The sequence below is a fragment of the Canis lupus genome, chromosome 16, assembly GCF_048164855.1.
Source record: "Canis lupus baileyi chromosome 16, mCanLup2.hap1, whole genome shotgun sequence".
Lineage (NCBI taxonomy): Eukaryota > Metazoa > Chordata > Mammalia > Carnivora > Canidae > Canis > Canis lupus.
Genome location: NC_132853.1, coordinates 16,141,667 through 16,155,303, shown reverse-complemented (window position 1 = coordinate 16,155,303; position 13,637 = coordinate 16,141,667). Strand labels below are relative to the sequence as shown.

The 13,637-nt window shown below is 52.6% G+C and overlaps 1 protein-coding gene across 2 annotated transcripts in view; it reads left to right on the top strand.

Moving 5' to 3' along the window:
- NXN (nucleoredoxin) overlaps window positions 1–10,850 on the top strand; it is a 152,803-nt gene extending 141,953 nt beyond the window's left edge. For both annotated transcript variants that reach the window (XM_072779133.1, XM_072779134.1), the window contains exons 6-8: window positions 4,068–4,247; window positions 5,933–6,057; window positions 9,218–10,850. In XM_072779133.1, coding sequence (XP_072635234.1) covers window positions 4,068–4,247; window positions 5,933–6,057; window positions 9,218–9,400 — 488 coding nt within the window. In that variant the 3' untranslated portion in view covers window positions 9,401–10,850. The remainder of the gene's footprint in view (window positions 1–4,067; window positions 4,248–5,932; window positions 6,058–9,217) is intronic.
- Window positions 10,851–13,637: the final 2,787 nt, after the last annotated feature.

The following is a 13,637-nucleotide window of genomic DNA, read 5'->3' as shown; positions in this document are numbered from 1 at the left end:
ACTTACCCAAAGCTGTAATCCTACACACATAGCACTGGGTATTCTCTACTTTCTATTTAGCGATGTATTACAAACCTTCTCCAGCTTGCTCTAGCGCCCATGATGGCCACTGTTGTGATCACATATTTTTTTGCCCTGCCCTATGCCCTCACCTGCTGTTCCTGCTGAGGGTCTGCTTTTCCTCCCATTTCTCTTCCAGCTCTCAGCAGCCTCTGTGTGATGCCTCCCAGCGCCTCAGATCCTACCACAGTCTAGAGGCAGAGCAAGAAATCTCGGGGTTCCAGCCCCACCCAGCTCCTCTCCCACTGCCAGAGTGCTGTGTGACAGAGCTTTCCTGCCCCAGGCCCCTGCCGCTGCCACTCCCTTCAAAACCTCCTCTTTCCTTGGTAGTGGAAAAGAAGCCAAACTAAATGTAGGACAGTCTCAGGACACATGGCTTTGAGATTGTTTTAAATACTCACAGATTGGCTCCTCCCCGGAGGAAATCATTTGGAGCAGGCTTTTCGGCCTTGTTCTTTGTTCTGGAGGTTTTGAGGGAGACAGTGAAGGGGGACTCTTAGGCACTACTTGTGGTCCAGCCTAGCACATCAGGGCAGGGGGCTTGAGGCATGTTCTTCCTTGAGGTATGTTCTTCCCCTCAACGGTAAGCTTGAGATGGTGCAAGTAAAAGACACCAACCCCACATGTGGTGGACCTCATACCTAGAACGCTTGCTGCAGTGTTGACATTGTCTCTGCATTCTGTTTCTTCAGCTACTTCCTCCAGCCAGCACAGAGGTTGGAAGTTGCTGTTTATCTCACCAGACCGAGGCATAGTCTTCTATACCTCTGACTTTCCATGAGCCAGATAATCAATGCAGGGATGGCCAAAACTAATAATCATTAAGTTATTTATAAGAAGAGCTAGTATTTATGGAGTACTCACTGTATACCAGATACTCTGCCTTCAGCATTTTATACTTGTCATCTTGTTTGTTCCTCACAACACCCAGTAAGATAGGATACCGTCTCTACCCCCTGTGACAGCTGTGGACATGAGGCTCCAAGAAGTTAAGTGGGCGGCCTGGATCTTCCTTAGGATTCTCACTGTACTTTTCCTCAAGTACATCCCAGCTGGGAACTAACAAGCTTGAACAGAGATGAGATGCTCCCTTTGCATTCCCTTCAGAGAAGCCCCTCGCTGGCATGGAAGTTATTTTGCACAAAGGCATCGATTAGAAATTTTCCATTCTTTTTCAGCTTCCCATTAGAGGCTTTGCCCTATTTTCTCCTTAGAAGTCTCTGCTTCCAGGAACCTGCTTCAAGGGAGGGGAGTGGGAATGCCTGCTGAGGGGAGGAGAGGGAAGAGGTGATGGCAGCCCCAGCCTCCCTCCCCATGGCCTTGAGGAGGAAGTGCAGAAAGCTGTGGATGTGGGGGTGCGGGAGCCAGGGCCCTCTCTTGACTGCTTGTGAGAACCCCCCACCTACAGTGGCCTGTAGAAAAACAACAGGCAGACCAGGGCTCCTGTCTCAGCTTGGCCACTTGCGGCTGATGACCTTAGGTGGGGAACTTGGCCATCCGTGAAAAGAGGATTAATCGTACCTCCCGCAGCTATCGTTATGGAGGGTGAATAAAGGAGCGTGGCCATGCTTCTATGGTACCGAGCAGATGTGCTGAGAGAGATAGCTCTCCTGTTCTTCCTGTGGTTCATCCCTGGAGGAAAGCACACACTCTTAAGGCTCTAGGGCCAAGCTAACCCAAGACCGGGTGATGGCGACGGGACCCGGCCCAGTGTGCCTGCCAGAGAGGAGCTGCTCTGGGTTGATGGCTGACCGTGGTTATTTTACCCACTTGCTTTCTGTTTATGCATCACAGTCACTCATACCTCATTATCTTGGGCTCTTAGACATGGGCTTTGGTGCTCAAAGCACAAATACAAGTGGGGACTTTGCTTTTGTGCAGCTGCCGGGAAGGGGTGGGGAGAGTCAAGGCTGAGGGGTGCTGTTCCTTGGTGGAATCAGCTAAGGACCCCTCAGCAGCCAGCAGAGGGTTTCAGGTCCTTGTCCTGCCGGTCCTCACCAGCAAGGATTTCAGACAGGCTGCAGCCATGGAACAGAGAAGGCCCCTTAGAAGAGTCCCTTGGAGAAACCAAGGCACCAGATCAGGAAGTAGATTTCCTTGCCCTCAGATTTTACTTTTCTTCCTGTCTCTGTCCTGTGTGCCTGCTTGTCCTCCACCAACCTGCTCAGCGTCCCACTTCTGGGTTACAAACAGACCGGCTGCTATGTCTAATCATAGCAGTGGGCAGGCCCTGGTTTAACCCAACACTTGTAATTGCCCAATGTCAGAAACACACCAGCTCTGATTAAAGAACTCTGCCAAAGCCTATTTGAGCTGGGGCACAGTGGGGTGCACTTGCCCACAGCTGGCTGGCCTATCCTTGGGGATGGGGAACCCAGACTCTGGAGGTTGACATGCAGCTGTAAGGATAAAGCTGAAAATACTCTATGCCTCTTGTGCTCTGTGTGACACACAACCCAGGAGGCCACACTGGCTCTGAGAATGTGAAAAGGCCCAGGAGCCCGAGCCGCTTGCGTTTGTATAGGATGCGGTGGGAATGGCAGTTCTCCAGAGCTCATTTCTCTCTGGACCTGTTCTCTCTCTCTCTCTCTTTTTTTTTTTTTAATATTTTATGTATTTATTCATGAGAGACAGAGGGAGGCAGAGACACAGGCAGAGGGAGAAGCAGGCTCCATGCAGGGAGCCCGATGTGGGACTCAATCCCGGGAATCCAAGATCACGCCCCGGGCCAAAGGTAGGAGCTAAACCGCTGAGCCACCCAGGGATCCCTGGACCTGTTCTCCAACACGCCAGGCCACTTCTAATAGGTGTGAACATAATGGACTTAAGTCCTTTTGAAGACAGGCCCACCACCACATGCCTGCTGCGCCAACAGCCACACTGGATTACAAAACACTAGGGCCATATTCTTGGTCCTTCAACGCCCCTACCCCCACAGAGAAGTAAAATGTCAGTGGAGCAAATTACTCACTGAACACTTTGGAATCTATAAATATTAAATCGCTATGGCTTTCCCTGGCCCATATAAAATTAAAGCTCTGGTCAGCTCCAGAGGAGAGAGGCCCTCCCTCAGCGAGGGCCCCTGGTTCGGCGACAGGGGTGGGGAGCTGCTGCCAGTGGAGGGACAAGCGTCTCCAAAAGGACAAAGCCGTGGCTGTGGGTGGTGGTCAGTAGGGGGTACCTCAGCTGGAGGAGAGGCAGTGGGCAGTGGGGTACAAAGAACAAGGAGGCAGCAATCCCAAATGCGACTGCGACCCAGGGTGGGGCTTTCTCTGGTTTTTCACTTGAGGCTTTGTGGTTGGGGGGAGGTGTGTGGTTTGCAGAGACTGCTGTGTGGCATTTCTTACTCTAGCCTAGGACTCTAAAGTGAGGGCGGCAGCACTGCAGGCTGCACATTCCCTCCTGGACTGTCCCCCTCAGAGAGGGAGTCCTGGAACCTCCCTGAGCAGCAGGGCTGGAGATGGGGGTGGGGTCACTGGCTCACTGGCAGCCAGCTGTCCCCTGTTCTGCTGCAGCCCCTGCCCCCAGGCTCCTCCCCTCCTCTGGCCCCTGTGCTCACACTGCTAGGGCAGCCCGCCTTTGTGCCACCTCCCACTGCATGGGTGGATTTGTGCTGGCCTGTGTGTGTAGCGAGTACAGACGCAGGAGTGTGTTTTCACACCCCTCCATCAGGTTTTAGATCCCCTGCAGGTGGCAGGGGTATCTTCTGCTTCTCTGGGATCTCTTGAGGATTTACCAAATCCTTCTATGTGCCAAGACCTGGGGTTCAGTTCTTGAAATGCATGACCTCGTTGGTGTTTACAGAGTGGGATAAGGAGGATACCATAGTCCTGGCAGTGGAGGACACCGAGGCCAGGAGAGGTGAAGTGAGTTGCCTGGGTTCCTTGGAGAAGTGGCACACAGATCCAGGGGGAGTTCTGTTCAGTGGCTGTTCAGTGACTGAGCCTGGAATCTGCCCTTGCACTCCCAGCACTTCCTGACTCTCAAGTGAGCTCTCTCCCTTGCAGGCATCCCCACCCTCATCGTGCTGGACCCACAGGGGGAGGTGATCACGCGGCAGGGGCGTGTGGAGGTGCTGAATGACGAGGACTGCAGGGAGTTCCCTTGGCACCCCAAGCCTGTGCTGGAGCTCTCCGACTCCAATGCTGTGCAGCTCAACGAGGGCCCCTGCCTCGTCCTTTTTGTAGGTATGAAGCCCAGCAGGAGCCCCAGGGTGGGCTGGACAGACCTCACGTGGGAGGGGTATCTGTCCCTGCAGTTTCTTTCTGTCACAAACAATGCCAAGCCTGGGCCTTTGTCTCTCCCAGCAGCCTTGCTTTTGACCCCCATGATTTATTCATGGCTCTGCCCCTGTGGGAGGGGTTCTGGGAGCTGCTGCTGTGCTTTCCTTCCTAGACTGCCAGCTGGGAAGAATAGGTCAGGCTGGAGCCAGGCCCCCACGAATAGACCCATTGTTGGAAGGAGGCGGGCTGCATCCACAGCAGCTGCAAGGGCTGGGCCCCCTTGGGCAAAATCCCCTGCCCCCCCAGCCTCAGGGCAGCATCTCTGTGGCCAGGTGTTCTTCTCAGTCTCCCTAGTCTGCTCAGTGGGTGACTGCCCTGTGGGGCAGGAGGACACCAGAGCATCCACTCCAGGCTCCCTGCAGTCCTGTGGGATGACTTGTGTTCCTTTTTGCAAATGGAACAACTGCTGGCCAAGGGCCACTTCACCTTCTGCCTTGGGACGAGCCCTGGCTCAAAATAACTTGGAGTTCAAGGATCGTGGCTGAGATGCTGCTACCCCCACGTCACTGATGGGGTTGGTAGGGAGGTGTTCGGGGGTCATGTGCCTGTGCTCTGGAAGTCTGGTGTGGGGAGGGGAGCCTATATACAGACTCACAGGAATTCTTAAACTGACTTGCCGGCTGGCCCCTGTGCCTGGAGAACAGAGGTCTCCTGGGGAAAGATGGCTTTGGGGAATCATTGTCCTCGGGCTTTGCTGCCTGCTGCAGCCTCACACACCCACATCCTAGGCCTCTGGGAGATAGTTCTGAACTGAGGGACAGTTGTACCTCACTGGCCACCTGCAGATGTTGGTAAGGAGGTCCCAGAGAGGCAAAGCGAGTTCCCAGCATCACAGAGCTGATTAGATGTGGGTCTAAACTATGTCCGGCGGGCCCCTTGGGCAGCGCGACATTTCTGGAGAAAAATCCTGCTTCCTGCCTCCCCTTCCCGGCTTTGCCACTCGGCGTGTTGCTCTTGTTCTGGGTTATGAGGTCCAGCAGGAGTGAGCCCCAGGGCCCTGGAGTGTGGCTGCTCCCATGCTGCTTTCCTGGAGGCAGGAGGTGACTGAAGGGGGCTCTGGGGCACCCAGCTAGGCAGTCCATCCCCTCCCAGGTGAGTCCGACCAGCCGTGAAGTTGGCATTCTAGGGGTCCCGGTGCCATCCCACTGCCACCAGAGCTGCTGACTGTACCGCAGTCCTGACCCACTGCCACCACCAGTTCTGCCATTTTCAATAGGCAGTCAGATCTGAGGTCATTCTGGTTCTGTGATTGAGAGGAAAAGTACAAGGACCTCAGGTCCTGGCTGAGGGGAAGCTCAGCTTCCAAGGCCAATTTGTGAGGAATTCAGTGGAAAGAACCTTGGTGCCTGGAGTACTAGGGACCCTCAGTAAGGTGAGTTGTTCCTGAGGGAGCACAGAGCAGTGGTGTGCATGTGCTGCAGACACACCCTCGTGTATCCCGGAGGCAGGCCCACTGCCCAGGGGAAGTTTTGTTTCCATTCAGGGGCCACCCACATGGGCATTTCAGGCCCAGGACCCAGCTCCCTCAGGGGGCACCACTCCATCTGTTCCACAAACCAGTGCTTCTCGCGGCTCTCTCCCCATTACAGATTCTGAGGATGATGGGGAGTCTGAGGCAGCCAAGCAGCTGATCCAGCCAATAGCGGAGAAGATCATTGCCAAGTACAAAGCCAAAGAGGAAGAGGCACCACTTCTGTTCTTTGTGGCGGGGGAGGTGAGTGCTGCTGGGGCCCGGTCTGCTGGCTGCTTGGAGGGTGACTTTTAGAACATGTGATTCAGCTCTAGGGTATGTTTGAAGGAGCCCCAGGATCTGGGGTGAACACATACGTGTCATACAGCATGGAAGCCCATTTCCTGTCCTTGCTGTACCTTCCTCCCTTCTCTGTCACTCAGCAGCCTCAGAGCAGCAGGATGCTGTCCCAGGGTAGGGCTGCCTTCTTGCTCCCCTCCCACCTGAGCTGCTAGGAAGCCTGGCAGCCACAGAGATGGTGATTGGCACTCGCTCCCTTATGGCTTGGCCCATCCCTCCGCCCTGGCCTTGCAGAATGGGTTCTTCACTTTGCAGGCATCCACAACTTAGACCAGCGTTTCCCCAGCTGCCCTGGGGAGGGTGCTGGGGGTCGGAAAGTGCTGCTGTCCCAGTCTCTTTTCACCCAAGTCCTGTCCTTTGAAGGCCTCCAACCAGGACGGACCACACAGACTTTTCACAGGGTGGGAAAGCAGGCTGCCTCCCACAGGGGCAGGAGCTTCCATCCCACAGACACAGGAATCCCCTGCTAGAATGACTGAGCCCCAGCTCAGTCCCCACCCCCAAGAACACAGTCCACGCATGCTCCACGCAGACCCCGCCAACCTCCCCCTGCCCCCAGCCAGAAGCTGGTTATTGATACACACACTTCTCAAAGCCCCCTGCCCCCTTTGCACCTGTCTATATCCCCAGTTGGTCAGGGCCCGGGACTCATTTCATGCTGTGTTGTTTGGATCCCAGGAGAGGCAGATACCCTGAGCCACCACCCATTCATCACCTCGTCAATAGCCACCCCTGCTAAGCCCCGGTGGGCCTCTCACAGGCAGCCAAAGTCACCCCATTCCGAGGTGGGGTGGAGGGAACAAAGATTCACTGCCTTGGGGCTACACAGGCCTGCTCCACACAAAGCACAAATGGAAGCTGCTCTGAATTTATTAAACTCTAACCCCTTTCAAATGGCTGTGAGAGAAAAGATGGGTGCAGAACAGAAGGGGCCTAGCCAGGGGCAGGGGTGGGGCTGGAGAGCTCTAGTAAGTGCATTAGGAATGTGTCTGAAAAGGCGCATTTGCAGGTTTTCTATGGACCAGGCAGCAAGCCAAGCTTCACCAGCACCATCCCATTTGCTCCTCACCTTTCTGGGAATGGAGCCATTACCGTTTCACAGATGAGAGCACAAGGCGTCTCCCAAGTCTGGTCGGTTGGTCGGCTAGGCTATGTGTACCTACTGGCTCACCTGCCGGCTTGCACGAAGCCCCGTGTGAGCCGTTCTTAAATCCATTTTACAGGGGACAAGACCTGGGCTCACAGGAGTGACTTATCAAAGTTAAACGTTGAGCAGGTGGTGCAGAGGACTGAATGTGAGCTCAGTGTGACTCCACAGACAGTGTTCTCACTCCTTTGTGCATGTGGTCAGGCAGGTGGCCAGGCCCAGAGGGAAGGAGGCCTGCACCAGGACAGGGGGGTCATCCAGTGCTCAAGCTCCCCACCTGGCCATCCCATCCTTCTTGTGCACTTCACCTGGGCTCCTGACCATGGCAGCTCTCTTGGTCCAATTTTCTGGCCTCACGCTTAGAAGCCAGGCACTATGGAGGGGGATGGGCCCTGGGTGCCAGGTCATGAAGCACAGATGGAACACTTCTGAGCCAGGACTCTGGCCCTCTACCACTCTTCCCAGGGCTAAGGGTACTTGTCTTGACACCATGCCGTCCCCCCCGCCCCCAACCAAAAGGCAGAAGTCATCCCTTCTGAAGCCCTAGTAGACATTAAAATTCATCTCCCTGTGGTTTGCTCAGAGGGAGAGGGGAGGGGACACAGCGTTGAGCTCAGCTTGGCCCAGGCCTCTTATTGGGAGCTTGATGTTCAATATCTGTCCAGTGCCTCCCTGCTTATCATGCAGACTGTTTATTAACCCACACAGAGGGCCTGAGTGAGCTCATCAGTGCCAGAGATGATGAGTCACCCATCATTGCTAGAAGTACATGCCCTTTCTGGGGTGGGGGAAAAAAAAAAAGATGACCACTAATCATCTTCCTAAAGATCTGCCCTTTGAGAAAAGAATGGTTTTATGTCTTAGAAACCAATGAGGGGTAAATTTCAGGCCTCCTGCTTGCCAGCATTTAAGGCCAGGAATGCCCCAAGCCCTTCCTCTGCACAGTGGTTGGGGTCTTCATTCAGTTCAAAATACTGTGTGGTGTGTTTGTTTTATAGTGAGACAGCCTTGGGGTGGTTATATAGAGTCCATTTCCTGCCATCTACCAAATGGGGGTCGGTAGCCTGAACAGTGATCTCAAATGGTTGCTCCCTTACAAATTCTGCTGCTAGTCTTTGGGTTTTGGGGTTTGCTTTTACACTTAACAAGGGAAACTCACCTGGACAGTCACTGGAAATATATGATGAATGCAGCCACCCGTGCCACTCCAGGAGGTATTTCAGTAGCCCTGTCTTCTGAACTGGCTGTGCAACTCCTGCTCCCCTGAAACCACAGGGGTGGGTTGGGGACAGTGAGCTGTTTCTGTTAAAGACATTCCAGAGTTGGAAAGTCCAGATTGGCCTCAGATATTCATAGTGGGCCTGCAAATAATTGAGAGGTAATTGCAAAAGGACATGATTAAAAGACAAAACATTTTTACCAAGCAGAGGACATGTTAAAGTTGCTTTTTGGGGATCCCTGGGTGGCGCAGCGGTTTGGTGCCTGCCTTTGGCCCAGGGCGCGATCCTGGAGACCCGGGATCGAATCCCACGTCGGGCTCCCGGTGCATGGAGCCTGCTTCTCCCTCTGCCTGTGTCTCTGCCTCTCTTTCTCTCTGTGTGACTATCATAAATAAATTTAAAAAAATAAAAAAATAAAAAAATAAATAAAGTTGCTTTTTGTGCCAATGAAGAAAGAGGACTTGCCTGGTGATTTGGGGAGCTGCACAGAGAATTCTAACCTCCCCCCCCCCCCAAGGCAGGGTAGAGTCCACTGCTCCCTGTTCTGAGAGCCCATCTTTCCCAGAGAGTCACCCACTCTTCAGGACAATGGAGTGGCTGCTTTCCATGCTGGCTTGGGGGGAATGGGGGGGGCGGTCAGGGGACTCTCTACCCTCTTGAAAACTTACTGGTTTTCTCTCTCTATGGTAACTTCCAGGATGACATGACTGACTCCCTGCGAGATTACACCAACCTGCCCGAGGCTGCTCCTTTGCTCACCATTCTGGACATGTCGGCCCGGGCCAAGTACGTGATGGACGTGGAAGAGATCACCCCCGCCATTGTGGAGGCCTTTGTGAATGACTTCCTAGCAGAAAAGCTCAAACCAGAGCCCATCTAGGGGGGCTCCAGCCTCAGGAGACGTTATTTAAAACTCGGTCTTCTCCTCCTCCTCCTCCCCTTCCTTCCCTCCACCCTTGGACTTTTCCAGCGTGTCCTGAATCACACAACCCAAGTGTCCAACCTCTCTGTGGTGCCTTGTTTTCTGCATTAACTCCTCAGCTAGCACCCTAAGGTGCATATCCTCTCAGCAGCAGAAGAACCCACCATGTTCGGAGACTCTGCTTGGGATCCACAGGGCTGGTAGACCCTGGCCAGAACCAGGACTGCAGCACACTCTCAGTCACTAGCTCTCGGTGAAGTATTTGCCAGGTGTTCTCAAGCTGCATGAACCTGAAGGGACAGTGTGTTGGTGCTCTGGCTCTGCCTCTGGTGTCAGCGTGCACACGTAGCACCCAGGACGGCTCAGTGACACACGTACGTGCGGGTGGACCCGGGAAAGCGCCATGGCCTCGCTAGGCCTCAGCCCTGAGCTGCAGGCGAGAACATCCTTTCTCCTAAGTGACTTTGTCTATCTTGGTGTGAGGGAAGAACAACGCTTGGCAGTCAGTTCTTGGGCGAGGGATCTCAAGTCTCAAAGGAAGCTTGTGTTCTTTTTTGGTGAGAAAAAGAGCAGCTCTGGTAATGATTCATGTAGTAACTGCTTACTCTGAGCTCCTACCATATGATAAGAAAGAGATTTCTCATTTTTTCCTTATATCTTTCTTCTTTGATTTACTTTCTCCAAGTTTCTGCCCTCATCTATGAACAGCCTCTACTGTCTTGGAATTTTGTTAATAAATTCTTCCCTTTGGACATCTTCCCAAGAGGCACCCAGCCCTGTGTTCTTGGAGGAGCCCCACCTCACCGGCACAGGCCTCTGACTCGGCCCCACTCTGGGCCTGGGGGCCACTGCAGCTCTGCTGAGGTGCCTGTGTCCACCTTTGGTTACCTGTCATCCCTCTTTTTCTTTTCAAAGCAGAACTAAAAAGTGACAAGAAATTACCAGAAGCCTAGCTTTTTCCTAAGAACCTGCACAAAGAGATGTGTCCTAGGGTGACAGTGGGAGCAGAGGACCTGTCAACTAAAAGTAGGCCTTGGATCCACTCTGCTAGGGTCAGGTAGCTCAGCTCCCACAAAAGGAAGGTAACAACAGCTGTGTCCTTGGGACTTGGGGTGGAGAGCTTTGTCTAGGGGTTCACAGGATTTGGGCCTATCTTCACTAGGCATAAGGGTCTTTCACACGATCTCAGGCCTTACCCTTGGCTCCACTGACAGCATTCTGTCAGCCAAGACCACTGATTTGAAAAATCCAGCCCCCAGTCAGCTGTTGACAGCACTGCTCCTTGCTGAATTGGATTAATTCGTAGTTCAGAGGTACAAAGTTAGTTGGTGATTAGACAGTTACTTGATGTCACAAGCCTGAAATGCAATCACCTAGTAAGAAATAAAGCAGGCATCTCTGGACATTATCAATGAGTTGGCCTTTCTTGTGCTCAGTAACAAAAATCTTTTTGCTTGTGGTGCTGGGCTCTGGGGAGAGGGTGGGGGAGGACACGCTAGATCCTCTCAAATTTTCTGGATACCTAGTATCTGTGTTTTAGAATTGTTGAGAACTGGTCATCTGTTGAATCCTGAAGCCAGGGAGCTCCTTTGACTTAGAGCACCAGAGGCAGATCCCTGCTGGAGCTCTGGCTGCCATCTCTCCTGGTTCCACTTGCCCTTGTGGAAGGTTGATTCTCTGATCGCAGGCATCCTTGAGGACACTGGTGCTCATTCCCTCCCCGCAGGGGAGCAAGTGCTCTGAAGCCTGAGGAGGTCAGTTGCAGACACAAGGAATCCCACACAGGTCTCCCTGTGAAGAATGGGCGATAGTTGGAGACTGTCAACCCTAGCTCTGTCCTGGGCCAGTGTCTCCTCCGAGAGTATGGCAGATGTGGGGACAAGGTGAGGTCAACCTCACTTGGAAGATGGATTTCTGCCTATGTCCTATATCATGATAGCCTTGGAGGAAAAGTGGCCTCTCTTAGAAACTACTTATATTCTGGCATAGAAGTAACAAAGTCCAGTGAGGAGTCCCTTTAAGTTCCTGCAGCAGAAAAATTAGATCGTAATTCTTCTATGGCCTTAACAGGGCTGACTTGAACTACTTGCCACTAAGATCAACTGGATCCTTGACACCAAAATTCCCCTCTTGGAGTGGATGTGTAGGTTAAGATCAGTGGGAAGGTTTATTAAAAAAAACCCTGAGGTTTATATAGTGGAGGCTTTGAGGGGGAACACTGGGGGAAGACCATTCACCAGTGCCAGTAAAAACCCCTGGCTCAATAGTGCAAGATATCTTAAAGGTTCTTGATGCAGACGAAGTGGGTGGCTTTTTAATTCCCACTAAGCAGCTCCAAAATACCTTAATTCTTGTCACTAATTAGAAGCAGGTTAAAACCCCAGCTGTAATGTATTCAAGGGCTTCCATCAGTAGCAAGGGAAACTACCCCAGCAGGTTGAGGCAGGAAAGTAGCTATAAAAATGCCACCCTGAAGTTCCAGATTTTGCACTCACCACAATGACTTCCAGATCTGATTCTATTCATTTTCACAACAGAGATGAGATTTTTTATCTGACCCCAGCAATAAAGATCTGGTTAAGAAAAAGGATACATATTTGGAATTGGTAGGTCCAGTGGGCAGCGGTAAATGCCAGAGTGCAACTGAAGCTTCCTTTCCAGGAGTGAGGTGGCTGCCTGCTTCCCTCCCCTGCCTCCCAACCACAATCTCCAAGCGTGTCCTCAAATTCAGTGCCTCTCACTTATCCAAGCATAGGGAGCTAGTACTGTTTTGGCAGTGGCCAAGCTTCAAGTGGTAATTTTCAGCCAGACTTTGTTTTTGCCTCTTGCCTAGTTAAACACACTATAAAGCTGTTTTCTCCTCCTGCTGCCGTCTTCCAGGATAGCAAACGGAGCTCTGCAATGATCTAGAGAGAACCATGGCCCAAGATCAGATCGGCAAGACCCAATAAGGTATCGCACTGCTGGCTTAGGGAGAACACCATTCGTGTGCGAGTGCACGCGTATAGACTGGGAATGCTAGCTCTGGGAGGGATCTGAGCACACCTGGTCCAGCCCCCTCATCACACAGTTGCAGGCACTTCCTGGTCACATGCCATTTCCCGGGGCCAGGCTGGGGAGGCCCATGCTTGCCAGATAGGACTGGAATGGGGCAGCGTGTGGACGGTGGGGAGCTTCAGCAGTGCCCTCTGTGGCTTCTTTGGGTGGTGCCATGTGAACGGAGGACTGAAGTTCCCTGAAGCAGCTGTGCAGAGAAGCACTTAACCTACATCCCTCTTAGCTGACACTGACAGGGGCAGGCAGGAGTACCCAAGGGAAAATTCTTTGACAAATGGCTGTTGTCTATTGGTTTCATTCTTGATTGTTCAATGTTAGTAAATGGTGCAAGTGAAATACTTTCCCAGCAAACAGAAGGCTGTTTGTAGGAAAATTTTATATTGGGTCTACTTTATGGCTGGGATGTCTCCTTCTAGTGGGGAAATATGACATTAGGATGTCGTAGGTGTGCCTCCAATGTGAAAGCATGAAGAAAATAGGCTTTGTTCAAGGCTTATGCCTCCCTTGGAGTTCTGGAATGCTTCCCAGGCCAGGAAGTATGTTATTCCGCTGGGGCAGGACTTGTTCTGAAGGACTGATGGATTTTTATTAATGAATGTACCAACTCATGAAAGCCTGTAGGCCAGTATGCAGCCCAGAGGCAGGCAGCCCCAAGTCTGGGTTCCTGAGTGCTCATGCCTCACACGGGTCAGTCACCCACATGGGCTAGAATGAGGATACAGTAGGAGGCATGATCTTAGGACCCAGGACTAAAAAAGAAATCTCCTTTGGACATCACAGGATGTGGAAGTCCCCAGCCATTAGGGAGCCACTCTGCCCATATACAGTTTGCACCACCCCCTCTGGTTGCAGAGGTGAAGCAGGGAGGCCAGAGCCTGTTGCAGCCCCGTTGCCTCCACAACCCTTGTTTCCTCCTTGCATTCTGCAAGTAGCAGCTTTGGGGAGGGCCCTCTCCAAATACGAGGCTCCAGCTAAAGAAGGTAGCTCCCCAACAATACAAATGTAGTAGGAAGAACAACGATGCCATCTATAATGAATTCAGACTTTCGGTTATACTTGGCCTCTGAGTGTTGGTCTGGCTTCCCAAGTCCTTCAGTGAGGGTGGCCTGGCTAGTAGGCTCTGTCTCAGCTGGACTGA